General features: G+C 41.8%; 1 protein-coding gene across 14 annotated transcripts in view; it reads right to left on the bottom strand.

Moving 5' to 3' along the window:
• Positions 1-23,102, bottom strand: part of FMN1 (formin 1) — a 498,278-nt gene that overhangs the window by 165,590 nt on the left and 309,586 nt on the right. For 12 of the 14 annotated variants that reach the window (XM_025295965.3, XM_044925241.2, XM_025295966.3 and 9 more), the window contains 3 exons: positions 13,290-13,351; positions 10,867-10,955; positions 1,406-1,535 (listed from right to left, as the gene is read on the bottom strand). In XM_025295965.3, the coding sequence (XP_025151750.3) occupies positions 1,406-1,535; positions 10,867-10,955; positions 13,290-13,351 (281 nt within the window). Of the gene's footprint in view, positions 1-1,405; positions 1,536-10,866; positions 10,956-13,289; positions 13,352-21,744; positions 23,002-23,102 lie in introns of those variants that run through there. The other 2 variants (XR_006542924.2, XM_044925242.2) reach the window with 2 other exon arrangements.

Below are 23,102 nucleotides of genomic sequence, written 5' to 3' on the forward strand. Positions count from 1 at the left end.
ATGCACCTATGTTCATTTAACAACAAATCTTCACCAAGCACCTGATAGTCTGTTTGCTGGCCTGGTACCAACGGGATTTACAATTGGTGAAACAGAAAATACACTTCATTAAGCTAAGTGTCTTAAAAAAATATGTTAACAGCCATCATTTGTTATCCTTTCAATGAATTACAAACTGTACATGTTTTAGCACTGAATATTAAATATTATATTTCTATTTGAGCCAATTTTATTTTTTAAATACTTATTTTAAGGGATTCAGAAATTGAAACAAGAGAGTTGTTACAGTTAGGTTTTGTATTTGATGGCTTCTAAATACAAAAGGTTTTAAGATCATTTGAGAATCTGGTTTTGGACACTGTCTCTATATAAACAGCATAGTTAAATGTCAGGTAGATACAACAGCATGCCTATGCTTCCTTATCCCTGGAAATAACCCTCAGAGGTGAACTACAATAATGTATTTCGAGGTCACAGGCTCTGTTTATTAAGCGCTTGCTGATTTGTCTGTTAACTTTTACAATTTCAAGCTTCTTGGGGTGTCTTCAGCTTCCTCTCTCATTTGTTTCACCTCTTTCTCTCTCATTCTTTGGCTCCAAGTGCAAATTTTCAAATTGATACTTTTCTCCCTTCTCTATAATTTCAGTCGACTTTATTTTCCTTTATTTCAGGGTAAAGACAGAAAACCAAGTGCAGCTCCAAGTTGACCTCTGTTCCTGCTTTTTAGGGCATTATTAGAAGGTGCATATTATACACCTTGGTGCTATTTATGCTTTCTTTATTGAAATCTTTTATGTCTTAGAAGGGAAAAAAAACACATGCCTTCAAATAAGCAACTAAACACTACAGTATTTATGGAAGAGTATCATGTGGTTAAGGACGTAGGTCACTGGGAGAAAATGCCAAGTTGAAGAATTTATAAAGAACACCAGTGGGATGAAAACAGCAAAAATTTATTGGCCCATCACTCATTGCCATAATTATTTATTTCATTTATCAAGTCTCTGGAATCTTCTTACAATATTTCACTATGTAAACACATTTCAGATGATCCAGTGCATTGGTTTAAGGCAAATCTCTTGCAATCTTAGAGTAGAAAACACACTATACTATTAAGGTTGGTTTTAAGTGGCCAGTATGTATATTGGGAGGTATTTGGAATATGTGAGAAATCTGTAAAAGTGTTATTTTTTTCTCCCTCTTTATCCTCTATCAATCTGCATCTCCTTTCTTACTCATTCACCTACATGCACACAAACTTATGGGATAATCGTCACAGGGAAATACACAATCTTAAGGCAAAAAGTTTTCTACAAAGGGACTCAAGTTGATCTTTCCCACTCTCCACTTCCTCCTCCACCTCCAAGAAAGGCAAAGTCATCCTTGAATTAGGCAGCAAACATACCTTAGAAGCTCGTGTGATGATCTCTACCTTTCGGTGCAAGGCGGTGATACCCTCAGAAAAGACAGATCTGAAGATTATGCACTGGGCACGTTCAGCAAAATTAGGGATCTGGGCTAACTCATGTAAAAATCTGTAAAAATTAAGAATGAATCAGCTGACTTCATATACAGTCACACAGGAAATAAAAAGACAGTACAAACATGTACAGTTTGTAATTCATTGAAAGGATAAAAAATGATGGCTGTTTTTATTAGAAATAAAAAGAAAGCATTCCTTATTTGACAATGTCAATCGAACCATCATAAAAGGTATCAAATAAGCAAACTCAAGGGATGTGCTCTACTGTGGACAGCAAAGCCACTTTTCAAAATGGGTTTCCGTATAACACCCCCCACCCATCAGAATGGCTATCATCAAAAACAACACTAACAAATGTCAACAAGGATGTGGAGAAGGGAGAATTCTCGTACACTGTTGGTAGGAATGCAAATTGTTGCAGCCACTGTGGAAAACAGTATGGCGGTTTCTCAAAAACCTAAATACAAAATTACCTTTTGACTTAGAAATCCCACTCCTGAGTATACATCCAAAAAAACTGAAAACACTAATTTGAAAAAATATATGCACCCCAGTGTTCATAGTGGCATTATTTATAACTGCCAAGATACGGAAGCAACCTGTGTTCGTGAATAGATACATGGATAAAGAAATGTACACACAATGGAATACTGCTGCTGCTGCTAAGTCGCTTCAGTCGTGTCCGACTCCGTGCGACCCCATAGACGGCAGCCCACCAGGCTCCCCTGTCCCTGGGATTCTCCAGGCAAGAACACTGGAGTGGGTTGCCATTTCCTTCTCTACAATGGAATACTACTCGGCCACAAAAATAATAAATTTTACCATCTGCAGCAACATGGACAGACTTGGAGGGTATAATGCTATGCTAAGTGAAATAAATCAAAGACAGACAAGTACTATATGATATCACTTATATGTGGAATCTAAAAAATATAACCAAATCATGAATATAACCAAAAAGATGCAGATTCACAGATACAGAGAACAAACCAGTGGTTACCAGTGAGGGAGGAGCAAGATAGGGCTAGAGGAGTAGAAGGTACAAATGACTGGGTATAAGACAGGCTCAAAGATACACTTTACAACACAGAATATAGACAATATTTTCTGATAGCTGTAAATGGAAAGTAATATTTAAAAACTGTATACAATTTTTAAAAATTAAAAATATATTAATGGGTTTCTATAATGGTGAACAAACGTATGATGTATAAGAACAGAAAGTTAATGCAAGTATACTGAACCACATCAAGTAATCTATCTCCTGCTTCCCAAATAAGACTAAACCCAAATGGAAAGCATTAATCTTTACAGTCTGAAAAAAAAAGAAAAGAAAATAACACAATCAACTCCCTTTATAAGGCAGTATTGTCTAATGGTGTATTAACATAGGCTAAGTGAAGACGAGGCAAATGTCTACAGGCAAGTGACTAAAAGAAGTCTCTGTTCAATCAATTTTAATAGTCATAATGATTCTATTCTACAGGTTACTTACTTACATCAACTTACTTACACAGACAAGAGTTCATAGTTCCATGCTTGGAACAAGGCAGGCACTCATTAAGTGAGAACAATCTAAAGTTTCTTAAAAATTACAGCAAGACAGATCTTAAAAGCTAAAGGTGAGTCCTGACCCACACACAGAAGCTCACTGTCTGAGCAGCTGGGCACTGGAGCCCCTTGCAAAATTAAGTTGGAAGAGTTACATATTCTCGAAGCCAACCACCCGAGGAAGGGGTATAAACTAAAATGGATGGAAAGAGCTGGAAATGAATCCAGAAGAGGAGAGAATCCACTAACAGCTATTAAATCCATTCTGGGGTTGAAATGATGATTAACTGATAGTTCTGAAAGTCTTAGTCAAATCGTAACATCAATACCCTGACATTTTGTAACCTCTTACCAAGAATACTCTTACACAGGAGCAAAGCTGGAGCCCTCTGTTTTCCATAACCCCCCAACGTTTCTTAGTTAATACTCTGTGCCTCTTTTAGGGACACTTGGGTTTTAATAATAATTCTAATAATCAACTGTTTTTCTTATTCATCCTACAACCAGGTCATAATCCTTTTTCTTTTTAATAGCACTGAGATGAAGCAAAGAATGCTCATAAAAGAAAACATACCTTTGTTTTAAGGTTTTGTAACTTTTGATTATTATGAAAACCATGTGATGGGATATAAAAATGAAAACCCAAAGGAATTCTGAATCAGAACAAGATGAAAAAATTACACACTATATGTAAATTGCTTCTTTGCTAAAATTAGTTTCAAACCACTGATTCATTTATGACTGAAATCAGGGGTATCACCAGTTTTCACAAACGCGAGCAGTAAAAAGCTTATGGGCCGGGAGGCATCTGGTCCTGTGAGTGAGTCTTGGGAAGTCTGACATATTCAAATGCTGCCGAGAGATATCTCAAGGGTAGCACCCTGCATTTCTCCCTTTCCAAATGCGACCATGAAACACTACTCTCAAAGTAGGACCTATATCCCAGAGAAGGTACACTTCCTTGTTTAAGTGGACACAGTAAGTGAAGAACTAATGGTAAGAATATACAGATCAACACCCCAGCTCACCAGCAAGGCCTTAGAAGAGAAGAAGGAAATGCTGGGTAAATGATCATTTATAACTAGTCTCCAGAAAGGAGGTTTAGGATCTACAGAAGGAGATGAGCCCATAGCCTCAACTAATTTGTGTTACCCAGATAAAAATGAAATAGAACTACAAGGTTCCCTGGGCTCAAAGCTTTACTGGAATTAGGGTTGGCACTAGGAAGGCTCTCAGGGAATCTTAAAGACCCCATGTTCTGTGTATGGAGAAGGGGCCAAAACACATATCCAGAGTTGAGTCGGGAATGGAATTCAGAAATTTCACATTACTTTTAGATTGGACTCTAGAAAATGTGTCACCAAAAATACTGTAGCATCAGTCACCAAGAATTTTACTGTTTTTCGATGTGTACGAAGCATTTACAGTGTGTCAGGCACCATGCTAAGACCTGAGAACCTAATTTAACTTATACATAATTGCTTCTTGATCACCTGAGAAATAAATCCACAATTATCATGGAGTTTGATGAGTGATCTTGGTGATGGGACCTAAAACAGGAGCTATGGATGACACATGCCGGGCATCGAAGTCAGAGCCCTGAAAGGACCCTGTCAGCCCAGGTCTCTGGGAGCCCTCTGGAGCTTGTGCAGGTCATGTGTGAGAAACTGCCAGTGAGAGCCTAGATAGGCTGCCTGATATTCATGGGCAAAGGGGAGAAGAAGCTAAAATGGAGCTTCATATTCTAAAACAAAGATTTCAAGCTTTTTCTGAATGAATGAATGATTTGAAACAGAAGAGTGACACTTCCAGATTTTTGTTTTAGAAAATTGTCCTGGCAAGGCTTGAATGATTGACTGGAAGTTATAGTGGATCTGAGGCTGGGAAGAGCTGGAATATTCTAATGGGGTAGGTGAGAGGGCCACCAGTGTGGATGTACAGGGGCAAATGGTTAGAAAGCAATTGAGGGGGCCAGACCCAGAGAAGCTGACCCATCCTGAAAGTTACTGAGAAAAGTCCAGGATGATTTGTGGGTTTGGGGCCTGGTCACCTAGCAGAAGGTGAAGATAAGAAAAACTAGAGTAGCAAATATGGGAAAAATAAAGACTTAAGGAAAGCACCATTTCCCATCTATCTGAGAAAGTACCAGAGGCATGTGCTGTACTGCACTTAGTCACTCAGTCGTGTCCGACTCTTTGTGACCCCATGGATTGTAGCCCACCAGGCTCCTCTGTCCATGGGGATTCGCCAGGCGAGAATACTGGAGTTAGTTGCCATGCTCTCCTCCAGGGTATCTTCCCAACTCAGGGATCGAACCCAGGTCGCCTGCATTGCAGGAGGATTCTTTACTATCTGAGCCACCAGGGAAGGTTACCTCAAAGGCTATGAAATGTCTAACATCTTATCCCCTCTCCTCAACTGGGTTTTATACTCTACCCATTAGGGAAGGGATAAGCACTCTTTTACCCATCCCCAAAGAGGGGGTCTTGAGCATTATTAGCTCATGGCACTCATGAATATTTATGGACTGATTTCCTTTAGGACTAGTCTATGCTAGGGCCAGAGATAGGAAGGACTAAATATCCCCAAAGAGCCACAGACTAGGGACCTTCCCCTTCTGTCCTTAAGGCCGGATGGTCTTGCCAGGGTGGACTGTAACTAGAGTCTGTATACAGGAGAGATATTCTGTACCTCACAGAGAATGGGTCACACATGTACAGCAGTAACTCAGCTCATAGCAGAAATGACGCAACAGGCCCACTGTTTTCAAGGGACTAATATTTGGTTAATGATCCGTCGGAACCCTGAATGTTAACATTTCTGTCTGTGCATGTTGTAACCTATGTTCCTCCACAGAGGAAAATGCTAACAGAGCCTTATTTCAAAAAGTCAACGTGTCTTCATTTGGGTGGGGCAGGAGGGCAAGGCAGCTATGGGCATAAGTGAAAAGTGAAAGTTGCTCAGTCATGTCCAACTCTTTGTGATCCCATGTACTATATAGTCCATGGAATTCTCTAGGCCAGAATACTGGAGTGGGTAGCCTTTCCCTTCTCCAGGGGATCTTCCCAACCCAGGGATCGAACCCAGGTCTCCTGCATTGCAGGCAGATTCTTTACCAGCTGAGCCACAGGGAAGCCCAAGAATACTGGAGTGGGTAGCCTATCCATTCTCCAGGGGATCTTCCTGACCCAGGAATTGAACTGGGGTCTCCTGCATTGCAGGTGGATTCTTTACCAACTGAGCTATCAGGGAAGCCCATAAGTAGAACATCCCAATAGGCTATATACGGTATCCTCACTTCAGGCCAGAAAAAGTACACACCAGGCCTAATCAAATGCAATAGAAGCTCCCAATGCCTCACTACCACCCCAAGCAGAGTGTGAACAGAGTTGAGGACCATCGCTGGAGAGAGTGGTTCTCAGAGAGCCTAGTCCCAAGCAGATGACATCTCTGTGGGAAATGGCTTTCTACATCCGGCCCCATGGCTCAAGAAAGCTGATGAGGTGAGTGATGAAGCCAGACTCTCCAGACTCGAATTTATGGGACCGGGCACCACAGGAATCTCAGGAAACTGCAATGTTGAAACTATAAATGATTCATATTTTCCAGTATGTAAAACATGCTTATAGTCAACTCACTTGGAGCTAATGGCAAGTAAGTGGCCAAAAAATCAGACTCTGGCATAAATCAAACAAATGCTGTGCTGTGCAGGAGGTTGGGAGCAAAGGTGGAATTCACTTAGGGCTTGAGGCCCTACCTCTCTGGGCCTCACCCTCTAGCAACTGAGTCCAAACACATCACCAGGACAATATGACCATCTTCTTTGCTGTCAGTAAGAGCTTAGCATGTTAAGGAAGCCATTAAAATGACCACTTACAAACTTTAAAAATGCCCTTCATCTGCATCTCTATTTCTGCCTTGGAAATAGGTTCATCAGTACCATTTTCCTAGATTCCACCTGTGTGTACTGATATATTTGCTTTTCTCTTTCAGACTTACTTCACTCTGGGTGACAATATACAAATAAAAATTTTTTAATAAATTAAAATAATAAAAATGCTCTTCTATCCAGATCCTCGGTAGAGAAAGCAAGAACAAGAAGTCATTTTGTTAATTACCTGCTACCATTACTTTTTGTCTTGGCAATTAATCTTGTAAAATAATACCAAAAAGACATTAACACAGAAGGAAAAGGGGACCCCTTCCAGGAGCAGGGGCCCACTGTTCATTTCACCAGATTGGCCATTCCTATAGCTTAGAGCAGGGGTTGGTGAATTATAGACCCCAGGCCAAATTCAGCCCATCACTTGTTTTTGTATGGTCCATCAGCTAAGAATGGTTTTCACATTTTTAAATGGTTGGGGAAAAAGTCAACAGAGGATAATATTTTATAACGTGTAAAAATGATATGAAATTTAAATTTCAGCATCCATAAATAAAATGTTATTGGCACACAGGCACGTCCATCATCTATGGCTGCTTCTGGACTATAACGGTCGACTCGAATAGTTCCAACAGACTGTCACGGCCCACCAAGCCTAAAGTACTTACTGCCAGGTCCTTTATAGGTAAAGTTTTCCAACTTTGAACTTAGAAGATCATTGCTTAATGTGGTATAGTTAGCACTACCCAAATGCTTAATCACATGATGCAAAGAGCCAACTCACTGGAAAAGACCCTGATGCTGGGAAAGATTGAAGGCAAAAGAAGAAGGGGGGGCAGAGGATGAGATGGCTAAACAGCATCACTGACTCAATGCACATGAATCTGAGCAAACTCTGGGCGATAATGGAGGACACAGGAGACTGGCATGCTGCAGTCCATAGGGTCACAGCGTCGGACATGACTTAGCAACTGAATAAGAACAACAAATGCTTGGCATGTCCTACTGTCCCTATTATGGACTGAATGTTTGTGTCCCCCCAAATCCATATGTTGAAATCCTGACCCTTCATGTGATAGTATTAAGGAGTAGGGATTTTGGGCAGTAATAAGGACATGAGGGTTAATCCCTCATGAGTGGGGTCAGTGCCCTGCAGAAAAGAGACACAAGAGCTTCTTTCCTCTCTCTGTTCTCTGCCACGTGAAGACGCTGGCAGTCCACAGCGTGCAAGAGCATTCTCACTAGAACCCAGCCATGGCTGCAGCTGGATCTCAGACTTCTGGCTTCAGCAACTGTGAGATATACATTTTTGTTGTTGACAAGTCACCCAGTTGAAGGTACCTTGTTAGAGCTGACTAAGTCAGTCCTCAAATATTTCCATGGCCTTGTTTCTAAATATCCGTTATTAGTCTTTTCATTTTTGGTCATTAGCACCTTCAGTTCAGTTCAGTTCAGTCACTCAGTCGTGTCCAACTCTTTGCGACCCCATGAATCGCAGCACGCCAGGCCTCCCTGTCCATCACCAACTCCCGGAATTCACTCAGATTCACGGCCATCGAGTCAGTGATGCCATCCAGCCATCTCATCCTCTGTCGTCCCCTTCTCCTCCTGCCCTCAATCCCTCCCAGCATCAGAGTCTTTTCCAATGAGTCAACTCTTTGCATGAGGTGGCCAAAGTGCTGGAGTTTAGCATCATTCCTCCCAAAGACATCCCAGGGCTGATCTCCTTCAGAATGCACTGGTTGGATCTCCTTGCAGTCCAAGGGACTCTCAAGAGTCTTCTCCAACACCACAGTTCAAAAGCATCAATTCTTTGGTGCTCAGCTTTCTTCACAGTCCAACATCCATACATGACCACTGGAAAAACCATAGCACTAGACAGACCTTTGTTAGCAAAGTAATGTCTCTGCTTTTCAATATGCTATCTAGGTTGGTCATAACTTTTCTTCCAAGGAGTAAGCATCTTTTAATTTCATGGCTGCAGTCACCATCTGTAGTGATTTTGGAGCCCAGAAAAATAAAGTCTGACACTGTTTCCACTGTTTCCCATGAAGTGATGGGACCAGATGCCATGATCTTCGTTTTCTGAATGTTGAGTTTTAAGCCAACTTTTTCACTCTCCACTTTCACTTTCATCAAGAGGCTTTTGAGTTCCTCTTCACTTTCTGCCATAAGGGTGGTGTCATCTGCATATCTGAGGTTATTGATATTTTCCCGGAAATCTTGATTCTAGCTTGTGCTTCTTCCAGCCCAGCGTTTCTCATGATGTACTCTGCATAGAAGTTAAATAAGCAGGCTGACAATATACAGCCTTGACGTACTCCTTTTCCTATTTGGAAGCAGTCTGTTGTTCCATGTCCAGTTCTAACTGTTGCTTCCTGACCTGCATACAAATTTCTCAAGAGGCAGATCAGGTGGTCTGGTATTCCCATCTCTTGAAGAATTTTCCACAGTTTATTGTGATCCACACAGTCAAAGGCTTTGGCATAGTCAATAAAGCAGAAATAGATGTTTTTCTGGAACTCTCTTGCTTTTTTGATGATCCAGCGCATGTTGGCAATTTAGTGGAAATTAACTCATTATATTAGAAAGCATGACATGGGATTGATCACGTGATGGGTCAGGGGTAGGGTTGGTAAGGATGGGGACTCAGGGTGATGGAACTGAAGGGGAAGGGAACCCACTGGGTCAGAAAATTCCTAGGCTTCATGAACTAACTAACTTTGGGTGTGTTTTGGAGGGAGAGTCCTGGCATATGCTCCATATGAAAGCCAATCAATGAAGTGTCCCCAAATTACCATAAAGGTTTGTCAGTAACTGAGTAAACCTAAAAATCCCCCACCCAGTCACTGGGAGATGATTTTTGGACCTTGGTATACAAAGGAGGTGGGGCATTTTAGAGGAACCAAGGGCAAGGTATGAAGGTTTCAGGACAAGCCGTTCACCTATCTCTGGGGCTGACTTATAACCCTGGTGGTGGTTTAATCATTAAGTCATGTCCAGCTCTTTGTGACCCCATGGACTATAAGCCCACCAGGCTCCTCTGTCCATGGGATTTCCCAGCAAGAATACTGGAGTGGGTTGCCATTTCTTTCTCCAGGGGATCTTCCCCAGTCAGAGATCAAACCTGGGTCTCCTGTATTACAGGTGGATTCTTTACCAACTGAGCCACCAGGGAAGTCCTACTTACTCTAAACTAGATCAATTTCCTCTGTTTCCTATCCCTCCCCTCATCTCCAAGCTCAGAAGGGTACCCTGCCTTGGGCAGGAAGCACTCAAAGGAGCAACAGGCAAAAGAGCCCTCTGTCCACTCAGGACCCAGCCCACATTCTCAGAGTCCTAGGTGGAACCTGGGGGGCTGCAGATCCCAAGAGCCCAGCAAAGAACAAGAGTGTGTGGAGTACCCCAAAACAGAGAGCAGACATCTCTAAACAGTGACTGGAGAGCAGCATAAGCACGTGCAAATGAAGGATGAAAAGTCACACTGAAATTAAGAAAAGCAGGTGGAGAGTGTGGGGAGAAAGCTGGCACATGCAGGCAACATTTACTGGATACAATATTTAGGAAAATCAATTTGAATCCTGTGACTCTGACATCATCTCTTTCAACTGCATCAGCAGAACCTTAAACGGAGCAGTAACTTCTTCCTTCCTCAGTTACCCTTTTGGCCAGAATGTTTAGTCTAGAAGGAATTAACGATTTGCTAGGACAAGAAAAGGGGAGTCACGAGGGGTGGGGTGAGGGCTTGAGACATGCTACCCAGCAGCACAAATCTCCCGGCTGCCTTTCCCGGCAGTCAGGTCATCCTGCTGCATGCAATAGGTCACAGGAATGACGCTGCTGTGACTGAGCTTGGCACAGCTTAGATGTGGTTATTTGGAGCTGGAGGCAGGAAGATAGGGAAGGCCCTTCTCCTTTTATTAACAGAAAAGTGTTCAAGCATCCTTACTGCTCAGGTTTATCCAGCAGCTTCAATTCTTCCTCTTTGGATGTCTCATAATACTTTCTTATTTTAACGAGTTCATCCTCTTGGGCTCTCTGTGTTGAAACAGAAGCAAAACACACACAAAAATGAGCAGTGAGAATCTGTCTAAAGCAATATGTCTCAAAGTATGGTCTCTGGACCATTAGCATCACCTGTCACTAATTAGAAATGCCAACTGCCGATACTGGATGCTTGGGGCTGGTGCACTGGGACGACCCAGAGGGATGGTGTGGGGAGGGAGGAGGGAGGAGGGTACAGGATGGGGAGCACATGTATACCTGTGGCGGATTCGTTTTGATGTTTGGCAAAACTAATACAGTGTTTCAGGTTTAAAAATAAAATAAAATTAAAAAAAAAAAAAAGAAATGCCAATTGTAATTGTTGGCCCTATCTTGGGCATAGGGCTTCCCAGGTGGCTCAGTGGTTTAAAAAAAAAAAAAAAATCTGCCAGCCAATGCTGGAGATGCAGCTTCAATTCCTGGGTTAGGAAGATCCCCTGGAAGAGGAGATGGCAAACTACTCCAGTATTCTTGCCTGAAGAATTCCATGGACAGAGGAGCCTGGTGGGTTACAGTCCATGGGGTCACAAAGAGTCAGACATGACTTAGTGCAACTGAGCACATCTTGGACATACTTTATGCAGGAAGTAGGGCCGACACTCTTAAGAGTGGGGTTCAGAGAGCCCTCCAGGTGATTCTCAGGCTAATGCTAAAACCCTGTGGTCATATAAGTAACCTGAGCTGGATATACAAGCCAGGAATTTAATTGCTACCTTAAATTCCTAGTGTCTTTCCCTGTAAGATCGGATATGGGTCAAGCTTTCCTTAGCATCTGCTTCCTCATCCCCAAAACAGCCCTCCTAACTTACATAGGATCCTGATTTTTAAATTTCTGGTCAGCAGGTTCTCTCTGAATTTTCTAAGTATTTGCTGTCTGCACTACTTACTTTGGCATTTGGTCTCATACTTTCTCAATTTATCCACCTATGTCAGTTATATGCGGCTTACTGCTACTGTAAGCTAACAAGTACCCACCACGCACACTGTCCTGAGCCTGAGGTAACAACTAAAAGCCCCTAGAAGGCATTTTGCCTTTTATGAAGTCCTCCGACATCAAGCATTGCACCCTTGTGTTATAGATGACTCCACCGAGGCTTAGACTAACTCCCTGGTAAAGAGCTTGACGTGAAACATCTTTCTTCTATAATTCCATGCCGCCCTCCAGGTATTCCACACATGTGCCAGGATGGCCTAGGATTCATGCATCTTCTTACCTATTAATGAAAGCCTTCCCAATAGAAACATGGGACATTCCCACCCATCATATTATATTAATACTAAACAGTTCCTGATATACAAAAAGGATGTAAAAACGTGAAGGGAATCGGAAATCCTGCTAGACTGGATTATCACACTATGCAAATTTTCTGTGAGAGGTTTAAAGTCCCTGGGAACTGAAGTATTGAATCATTTTTTGAGCTTGGTAACCAAAGCATGCTATAGAGCTCTGGGAAATAGCATTACTCAGTAAAGAGAATCTGGTTCAATCTATATATTCATATCTAACAGAGTCAGTGAACCAGAGCAGTTAACAATTATGGGAACTGGGACTCTCCTGTGTCATGTTCTCAAGAAAGCCTGTCAATTACTCTGGTTATTTACACATATAATCCACATTTAAAGACCATATATGTATACAGTGCTGCTCATTTTCAAAATACAGTGCTACTGCTATATATATTGAGCTCTATTTTAATAGTCACAGAAATCATGTAGAGCCTATTATAATCCCCATTGTACTGAGGATCAAACAGGTTTAGGAGTTTAACTGACCCAAAGCCACTTAGTTGTCCATGACAGAGCTGGATCTCAAACCTGAATATCTCACTCTAAATCCAAAACACACACTCACCATCCGATACTATTTCCTACATTCAATGCCAGCAGCTTACCTGGACTAAAAGTAATGATCCAAGCTGGAGACAACACCCCCATTCCTCAGAAGATGACACTGGTTGTACACCAATATTAAGCTGGTAACTTAGCTTCATTCACTCTGATTGCAAATCACAGGGCCACGTTCTGCGGCATAGATGTGGCCTCCCCATTGAACCACCCTCCCCTGTAGAAGAAATCTACTAACCCAGATACCACAGTGAGGGGGAGGGATGTCAAGAACCTAGTGTTTCCTCATGTTCACTTTCATTTGAGCTGGCTTTTCTGTACCTTACTCTCTGCCACGCAATGTCAAAATTCCCACTGCCAAAGAACATGAATGGATCAGTGATTTTTTTGGGTGGGAGGAGTCACATACAATGATTTTTTAGACATTAACATATTTTTTTTAAGTTAGTTAAGACACAAAAATCTGGAAATTCTGATACTCACGTTTTCATATAAGGCTGCCAGGGTTTCCAGATCAACCACAGAATCGTCCACATTAAAAATGGCTGCCAAGCACCCAAAGAGAACGAAAAAGGATAAGAGGTTAGACGGGACTCTGCTGCATTAACGTTTACTCCAGGTCCAGCTACCAAGCAATGTAAACGTTTGCCCTCTCTCACACTGGTTGCCTTCTGACATGCTCTTGCCCCCTTTCCTTCTGCACCAGGGGGGCCCTGTGAAAGAAACCAAAGTGGTTCTGATTGCTGGCCTAAGCCTTGGCCCTGCCTGGTTTAATTCCTCAAGCTCTGCATCCTTTCTGCAGTTTAATTTAGGCTCCGCAGGAGAAGTGTTTGTGTTTTAAAACTAAATCAGTTAGTAGGTTTGAAACACAATTTTAAATCTTTCTTCCCGCCTGGTAATTGAAGAGATTTAATACCTAATGCACCAGAACTGACGCTTGCCCATTACCAGGAAGAGGGAGAGAAAAAAGACGATGTTGGCAAATTAAATGAATTCAGGCATGTGATTTCAGGCACCTTTCCATGGCTGCTGCAAACATCTTGTTTGGATTAAAAAGACAAGAAAAAGCAATAATTGCATCAATGGCAAATTAAGATTATGGAAACCTCCCATGAGCAAGTCTTAAGGCAAGTTCTTGTTCCCATGGTTTTATTTGGATTCTACTTGTTGTTCTGTATCTTACATAAGTCATTTAGCTGTTAACAAATATGCCTGTGATTTCATCTAAAGAGATTCCTTCCCATATATACCAGCATACAAACATGGAGATTTTAAAGCCTTAATGGATTTGGCAATCAAAGTGCTTGAAATAGGCAGCTCCACATCTTTAAATAATTATTCAAAACTAATAAGGTTTGTTCCCTCAACCCCACCTCCCTTCTCTGACTTTACATTGTGAAATTAACCAGCACGCTAGTAAATTCTCTCCGTGGCAGGCTAATTAATTTTATTAAACCAACCAGTGATATTTAGAATGCCTTAAAATTCTGCTCGTCAACCATTACTCTGTTGGTTGGCATTACACCATGGTTTTGGAGAAGGTAGGGATCAAGGTAAGGGGCAGGTTGCTTTCAAATTGTTTTGCTGCTTCTATGGTTAGGAATTGTATGAACCCCTTCATACAATTTTAATAAACTTAATTAACTGAGCTAAGATCATGTAACTTCACAGAATACTGAGAAATGTACTTAAAATTCCTTCACGGGGCACCTTCTCTAATTCAGGAGTTAATCAGCAAGCTGTTCCTCAGCTACATGGAGTAGTGAGAAAAGAAGCGGTTAATATGCTGGTGATAAAGTCAGTCATCTCAGATTCCACCAAGACAAAGGAAAATTACACTCCCGAAGAGGCCAATCTAAAACCACACAAAAAAAATGTCCTTTGAGGAAAGAAGGAAAGAATTTACCCTCCCAGGACTGTTATACTATGCATGGAGATAAGATGATTTCGCTAATTTATTAAGAGGACCATGCATTTTTAAATTTCTGATGCTTTAAGGAAACAAAAAAGAGCCAGGAACAATGTCTATTTTATGTAAATTCTAATAGTTTCCTATAAAAATCAGCCAATGAAAATGCAGTAAGACAAGACAAAATTCTAAAAATAATTTATCAGAGATGTTCATTTCTAAACTAGGTACTGCATATAACTGCAAGTTTACATATAATCAAGTGATCTTAACTAATGGGAAAGAGAAGGATCTGTTGGCTTCCTTTCCTGGTGAGTAAATATTTGAGTTTCAGAAGTTAATCAGTCTGGGTCCCAGATATACAAGTTGATGGGTTATATCCTCAGCCAATTCCCCTCCAGTGTGCTAGGAAACAGAGGAAAACACGTAGGGAAGATGGGACTGGAGAACGAGCGTGGGCTCTGGCGACATTTATTCATTCATTCACCCAGCCCTTGAATAAATATTTGTTGAATGTGCACCAAGTTCTAGAAACTGTTCTAAAATGCTGTGATTATATAAATCAAATGTATCTAAGACATTGAAGGCACTTGGTCTCATGAGACTTATACTCCAGCTTAGGGGATAGAAAATAAACAAGTAAATAGTTACAGATAATGATGTAAAGAAAGAGTAGAGCAATAAGCAACCTTAGAGAGGCTGATGGATGAAGGCTTCTTTGAAGAGGTGACATTTAAGCTAAGAGCTGAGCAGGTCAAGTTCTATGAGTGTCTGGGAGAAAAGCCTTCCAGTGAGAGGTAAGGACAGAAAGAGGTTTCTTATCTTGATGAAGGAATAAGCCCAAGATTCAGAAAAAGACCAAGATGACTATTATGGATGGAAGCAAAACCTACCTGCATGATCTGTCACGTTCAGTTCTATTAGGTTCAGCGTACTAACTCCAGTATTCTTGCCTGAGAAATCCCCTGGACAGAGAAGCCTGGCAGGCTACAATCCATGGGGTCACACAGAGCTGGATATAACTGAGCACACACACACACATTCATAGGACGGGTCTAATTTCACTTACTGAAAACATTAAAGCAAGATGCATGCTCAACCGAGCTCATAGAGCATTATGAGAAATCAAAATAGTACCTACAAATAGTGACTATTGTGATGTTAACTATACACGCTGTGTACGTGTTTTAATGCTTGTTAATGCCTTATCTGCTTTAACATCTGGAAAGAATTAGAGAAAGATGACTACCACTTTCTGGAATACTTGAGTGTTTCCAGTAGAAGCAGTTGCTATTTAAACCCTTTTGGTCCTTTAAAACCCCACTCAAGGCCCACCTTCAGAAGTGTTAATAGAAAAGGTATATGCGTGAATAACTCTAATTATGAAAAATAATGTATTGAACGTCTTAAGGGAAATATTAGACAACTTCGGGTCCATTTGGGCTTCCCTGGTGGCTCAGACAGAAAAGAAATGGCCTGCAATGTGGGAGACCTTGGTTTGATCCCTGGGTTGGGAAGATCCCCTGGAGAAGGGGATGGCTACCCCTTCCAGTGTTCTTGCCTGGAGAATTCCATGGATAGCCTGTAGCCCAGAGGGCTACAGTCCATAGGGTTGACCAAGAGTTGGACACGACTGAGTGACTAACACTTTCACTTTTCGGGTCTATTTAGAAAGCTAACCTAATCTTAACTTCTTATTTCCATCTTTCCCATCAAAGCACTTTTCTTCATACCACCCAAGTTATTATTATTTTTTTAATCAAAATTTTACTTTGATGTTTGAAATATCTCAGATGTCTTTCCTTTAAGTATTGGGTAAAGTCCAGCCGCATAGGCCTGATTTTTAAGTCCATTCCTTTCCTGGCCCTGAGTGACACTTCCAATCTCATCCTTCACCATTTCCACTGCTCCCAGGCCCCTGAGCTCCAGCCACACACCTCTCTACTTCTGAACATTCCATGCTTTTTTCCCTTCCTGCCCCTCACCCTCCTAGGCCTTGGTGAAAAGTTTCCTCCCCTGGAAGGATGCTCCTTGATCTCTGGATCATTAAGTACTCATTCTTTACCTCTTCCATGGGACCACTCATATTTTATATTGGGTGAAAGAGTCTATTTTAAGAAGCCATATTAGTAAGTTGCTTAACACTTGATTGTGGAAGGTCTGTAGTCAGGGATCATTTCTACACATCTTGATAATCCCACCATCCAGCATAGTCCTGGGGGTAGTAACAGGAAAAAGATAAATGTCTATAGATAAGACAGATGTCCCCGAAACCCCAAAGAGTGAGTCTTGCTGCTATGTGTCAGGAAAAGTTCCTCGATAAAGACAGCATGAGGTTTTGAAAAAGAGACTTTTAAAAGGGATGGGACTGATGAATAAATAGAATATGCATATCTGAATTAAGGTTGTTTGCCCACCCTTGTTTGTTTCCATTTAAAAAAATCAAAGTATGGTGAGTAAAGCTGCACAATCATGCCCCATCCATATACTCAGTACAGATACAATGCTGGCCTGAATACTCCATACCTCAAAATCACTAAATTTTACAAGCAAATCTTCTCATTTTAAAGAAAGAATAACGAAACTATCTTTCCTCTCATGCTTAACCTTCAAAGATGTTTTAAACAGTGGTATCACCATAGGCAAAAAGCCATGAGTAGAAATTCAACTGTTATACTGCTTTAGGCAGACAGCTAAAGCACCCATTTATTAATCATCATGAATCAAGCCAAGTCCATTCCAAGCACTCACAATCTGTAAATGGACAAGTGCCAGCGAATGTCAATGGGAAAGATGTGAGACATTCCCAGGATGAAGAAGCAGACACATACAGGCTCAGAGAACACACAGGCAACGGTGGAGAGTCCAAGTCTGGCTTGAAGAGAGTATTCCTTACATACAGTTCAGAGCAAGGTCCTGTGGAATCCTGAAGGCCAAGGTGAAGAGCCTGTGGCACATTGCAGGGAGGCCATGAGCACTGATGAGCAGGTGAGGCAATGGGACAGAGTTCTAGGACATAGGATAGAGCAAAATTTGGAAAGAATGTTTTAGAACTTAGTTCAGCACGGCAGAGGTAGTGAAAGCTAGAGTACTGTGGACAGAAAGAACAGGACAGGAGAGAAAGACTGCAGAGCTCTGGGGAGTGCTGGCATCAACTGAGCCCAGGGAAGCAAGTCTGGTGTCAAATCAGCCTGAGGTTTTCCATTTAGGTGTAGAGGGAGGGCTTGGGCCACCACAAAATAGGCAGAGGAGCTGACAAGGTGACATATGCATGGATATGCATATGTCATGGATATGCATGGATATGCATGATGCTGTCCCCTTAGGACCTGGGGGAGGAGTCGGGGAGAGGAAGAAGTCGATGGAGAGGTTAATTTAGGGCCAATGCCAAGTATTCCGCTGAGGTTTCTCCTCTTCCACATGAGGAGCTTAAAACTGAAAAAGTAAAAGTTCAGAGGTGGAAGCAGCACTGAAATGAGATCATCTGGTTGAGCCTAGGAACTTAAGAAATTAAACACTTTCTATTATTTCTATTTTACAGGGTGGCCAGGGAAGGTTAGGCTATTTGGCCAAAGGGGTGAAAAGTAAAAAGAGCCAAAGTCCCATGATTCATAGGAGAGACATTTTGCATGTACATAGTCCTGCCTTCTATTTACCATGAACAGTTTAAGTTCCTACAAGGGCCAGAATCTATACATGATCCTGCTAGTCCCCAGATACGGGACAGTGTCACAGAATTGATTCTTGAAAGCACTCACTATCAAATTTAGAAGCAGTCTATGAACCTATTCTGTTAGTTAATTGACAAATACATCAAAGAAAGAAATCAGTCATTGATTAAAATATTTTTGGAGTTACCTAGGACCAGGTAGCCCCCTCCACTTTGTACTTGCAAAAACATACTCTATTTCTCTCTCTCATACACACAAAACCCTTTATATCATATAAGTTGAATAAGCAAATACCAGCCTACACAATTCTCCAGCACACCTCCAAGCCCTGATACAGTATTCCAAGTAACTCTCTAGCTTTTGCTCCCATCTGTATCAGGCTCATTATACCAACACTCCCGCACACGGTGTCAGAAAGGTGAAGTGCCAAATTCACAAAGGGGAGACCCCAACAACTCATTGCTACTGTGATATCAATCATGGCTGGTGGGTTTTACTTTTATCTCCCTCTCTCCTTAGTTACCCCTGCTCCCACTGTCAGTTCAGTTAGAATATTTCACCTACACCTCACAATAGGTCGAGAGGAAATAGACACACGCTGTGAAAAGCTGGTAATTTTATTGGGTTCCTTTACCTTTAAAAATCTGTTACTTGGTCAAGTCTGGTTTCTGGGCTCCTTTTTTGCAGGGAAATTGAGGCAAACATTTTTATGTGGTCCTCTGGTGCCTGCTCTGTACTCTGAGAATTATATACACAAGGATCATTAGAGTAGGGTTTCGCCCATTAAGATATAATAACCGTCAGCAGGGACAAAAAGCAGATCAGTATCACAAATTCAAACTAACAGGCACACATAAAAACTATGCGCCTGCTTCAGGCACAGGGACGGGGGTCAAGGTCTTACACAATAGGTAAATTCCCTCTCCACTTTGGAGACAGCTTTTTCACAAGAGCGGGGTAAGGAGAAAGAACAGGCAAGAATTCTCACAGCCCTCCAGCCATTTTTAACCCTGAATGCTTTTCTATCCCAAAGCGCACCTTGTCGGAATAAAGAATGGTTGTGTTTGCTGTTCTGAAGGGTTTCTAATTAGTAAAAAACATGTACTTACTCAAGAGAGCTGTTCTTGATCAAAGTAGTATCTTTGGGCAAGAAACACATGACAGACTGAGGTAGGAAAGGCACACTCCTTTTATTGTTGTTCAGCCGCTAAGTCGTGCTTGGCTCTTTGCAATCCCATAGATTGCAACACAGCAGGCTTCCTTGTTCTTCACTGTCTCCCGGAGTTTGCTCAAATTCATGTCCATTGAGTCAGTGGTGCTATCTAACTATTCTTAGTTTGTTCGGTTAGACCAAGTAAATCTGGTTGTCCAAGGTGTGAAAGATGTCACATGGGTAGGGTTGGGTTGCTTTAGCAGGCTTTGGCTATCTCTGGTTTTAAAACTGGAGCCTATCATACAGAGTGAAGTAAGTCAGAAAGAAAAACACCAATACAGTATACTAACGCATATATACGGAATTTAGAAAGATGGTATGTATGCGAGACAGCAAAAGAGACACAGATATAAAGAACAGTCTTTTGGACTCTGTGGGAGAAGGCGAGGCTGGGATGATTTGAGAGGGTAGCGCTGAAACATGTATATTATCATATGTGAAGTGGATCGCCGGTCCAGGTTCGATGCGTGAGACAGGGTGCTCAGGGCTGGTGCACTGGGATGACCCTGAGGGATGGGATGGGGAGGGAGGTAGGAGGGGGGTTCAGGATGGGGAACACATGCACACCCATGGCTGATTCATGTTGATGTATGGCAAAAACCACTACAATATTGTAAAGTAAGTAGCCTCCAATTAAATAAATTAATTTAAAAAACAGCCTCTATGTAGCCCATTGTATGCTTCTTTGCATTACCTTCAGTACATGACATCTTTTATAAGTGGGTGTTTAAAGATCCTTTTCAAGTGGAATAGATTATTCTCAGTCCAAGAAAGCAAAGGTGAATATTTGATTATCAATAGAAATTATTTTGTTAGCAATGTTAGCTTCCAAATAGCCAACATAAAACTCAGCTCTTTCAACCAAATTATGATTTTTTTAGGGCTTGATAAATAATTTGTAAGGAAAAGAGAATGGAATGGAGAAAGCAACATGGAAGGCCTTGGGTTTTTTGTCTTGTTTGTTTGTTTTGGCCATTTTGATCATGGCATGTGGGATCTTAGTTCCCTGACCTGGGATCAAATTCATGCCCCCCGTCTTGAAAGCATGGAGTCTTAACCACTGGACCACCAGGGAGGTCCCAATCCCTGGGGTTTTTAAACTCTCAGGTAATCTAGCCCTCAAAATTCCCACAAACCAATTCCTCTGACCTCTCTTAAGAGAAAGGCAAGGATGTGGGGTCCCAGAAAGAAGGTGGTCTTGGCAGAATCTGAAAGCTGAAGAAAGGGAAAGCAGGACTATTTCCCCACAGTTTCACCTCCCTATGAGGCCATCACTGAGAATGAAGACCAAGCTTGTGACAAAACTGGACAAGAGGTGAAAAGAAGGGGGCCAGGCAGAGAGAAGTGTCAAAGAACCACACAGAGGCCAGAACAAGAGCTGCACAGAACCTGCCCCACGGAAAGCTCAGTAGCCAGGTCTCTTCACAATGGCCAGAACACTCCTATAACCTTTCCGCCATATGCCTCACTCTTTCCCTACTGACCACCATGCTTCTCCTCCGATGGCACCAGGCCCACCCGTGCAGACACAGGTATAGGCCAAGCCTCATTCCACGCACATATCCAGAGCAAATGCTGAGGGCAGCAATTATTTAGCAGCTTAAAGGCATCTCTGTGCACTTCACCAGAGGGTGGGGAAAGCAGACAGGCAGTACTGGGGATGAATAGTTAATTAGTAGCTTGCTTTTATTGGGAACTTGCTGTGTGCAAGGCATTGTTCTAACCATTTTACATTTATTCATACAAGGAAGATTCTACTGTTGCCCTGAGTTTTACAGGCAACAAAACTAAGGCATGAAAATGGTTTCCCAAGCTCAGTTCCATAACCAAATTGACTGGACCATGATTATACGTCTTTTCTCCTTTGTAAGTGTCAGTCTAGAAATAATCACTCCACCGAAAGGAAACCTGGGAGAAGGAAATGGCAACCCACTCCAGTATTCTTGCCTGGAAAATCTCGCAGACAGAGGAGCCTGGTGGGCTGCTGTCTATGGGGTCACACAGAGTCGGACATGACTGAAGTGACTTAGCAGCAAAGGAGACCTGAGTTTGATCCCTGGGTTGGGAAGATCCTTTGGAGAAGGGAATGACTAGCCACTCCAGTATTTTTGCCTGGAGAATTCTTGGGACAGAGGAGCCTGGTGGGGAACAGTCCAAGGGGTCACAAAGAGTCAGACACGACTGAGCAACTAACACTTTCACTTCTCAAAATTCTCACCACACACACACACACACACACACACACACACACAAAGTGCTAACCAACTACCTATAAGTCTACACAGAAACCTTTGCCTCTGAATGGCATCACGTTTTATACATCAATCAGCAGTCTCCCAGTAGGAACCATAGATAGCCCAGGCCACAAAAATATCATTTGTGTATTATACATATCCATAATGCCACTGTTATTTAATTATTGCTAATACTTAATTCATTTCTATGGTCCTTTTTTAAAATTTGTGGCCACACGCCATGGGCACGTGGGCCCTTAGTTCCCCAACCATGGACTGAACTCGAGCTCCCTGCATTGGAAGGTGGAGAATTAACCACTGGACCACCAGAGAAACCCCTCAAATATGCTATCTTAATATATGTCATAAGACAATCAAACTTCAATCTTTGTTAATTATTCACAGTTACTGACAATAATCAGTATTGTGGTTCCCAATCATAGCAAAAAAGAATGTTTAAAAACAAAAGGAAACCCAGAACTTGAAAAGGCATTATCTTAGAAGAAAAGAAAATCTAAGAAGAAATCAACAGTAATATAAAATCCATTTTACTTAAAAAGATATTACTAATTGCAATTTTATACTGCTTGCCAGAACTGACTAAAAAGGGAAGCGAAGGCACAAAAAATGAAGAAACACAAACAAAAGTTGCCTCCAGACACATAAAGAATAGCAACTATCAAGGGAATATATTTTATGATACTATCTACATTGCCAAACACTTGCTGGTGTATCATGTAAGTTGGCACAGACCTTTATTCAAGCTTTGTTGGAGACAGGAGGCAAGGGTAAATGACACAGTGTAAACAGGAGCCAGCTAGCAGGTGACAGAAATAAGCATCCCGAAAGGGACACATCCAGTCTGTCCCCAAAGCTCCAAGTCACTCAACCTCATCAAGCAAAAATCCCAATTCTTGTCTAAGTTGAGGCATGTTCTCGGTCACAAGGTGCCTTTTATAGGTGCAATTAAAATTGTCCATGGTTCCAACCTCAAAGAGGGGCACAAGCATAGAATTCACACAACTTCTGCTGCTTCATTCCCTCTATTCTCTGTAGGGCAGTGGAATGAGAAACAGTCTGGGTTAAGCTGCTTCTGTTCTTCCATTAGTTCTGGTTCTTTTAAGCCAAAATTACATTCCAGGCAGATTGGATGGTCTCAGCCAGTTGCCTGAAGGTAAAGAACAAAAGAAATGCCACCCTTGGCTTTCTGGACCCAGCTCTGAGAGGGGAGGAATGCACAGGGGTTCAGAGAGAGGTGGGTGGGACCCT

This window comes from Bubalus bubalis, chromosome 11, assembly GCF_019923935.1.
Source record: "Bubalus bubalis isolate 160015118507 breed Murrah chromosome 11, NDDB_SH_1, whole genome shotgun sequence".
Taxonomy (NCBI): domain Eukaryota; kingdom Metazoa; phylum Chordata; class Mammalia; order Artiodactyla; family Bovidae; genus Bubalus; species Bubalus bubalis.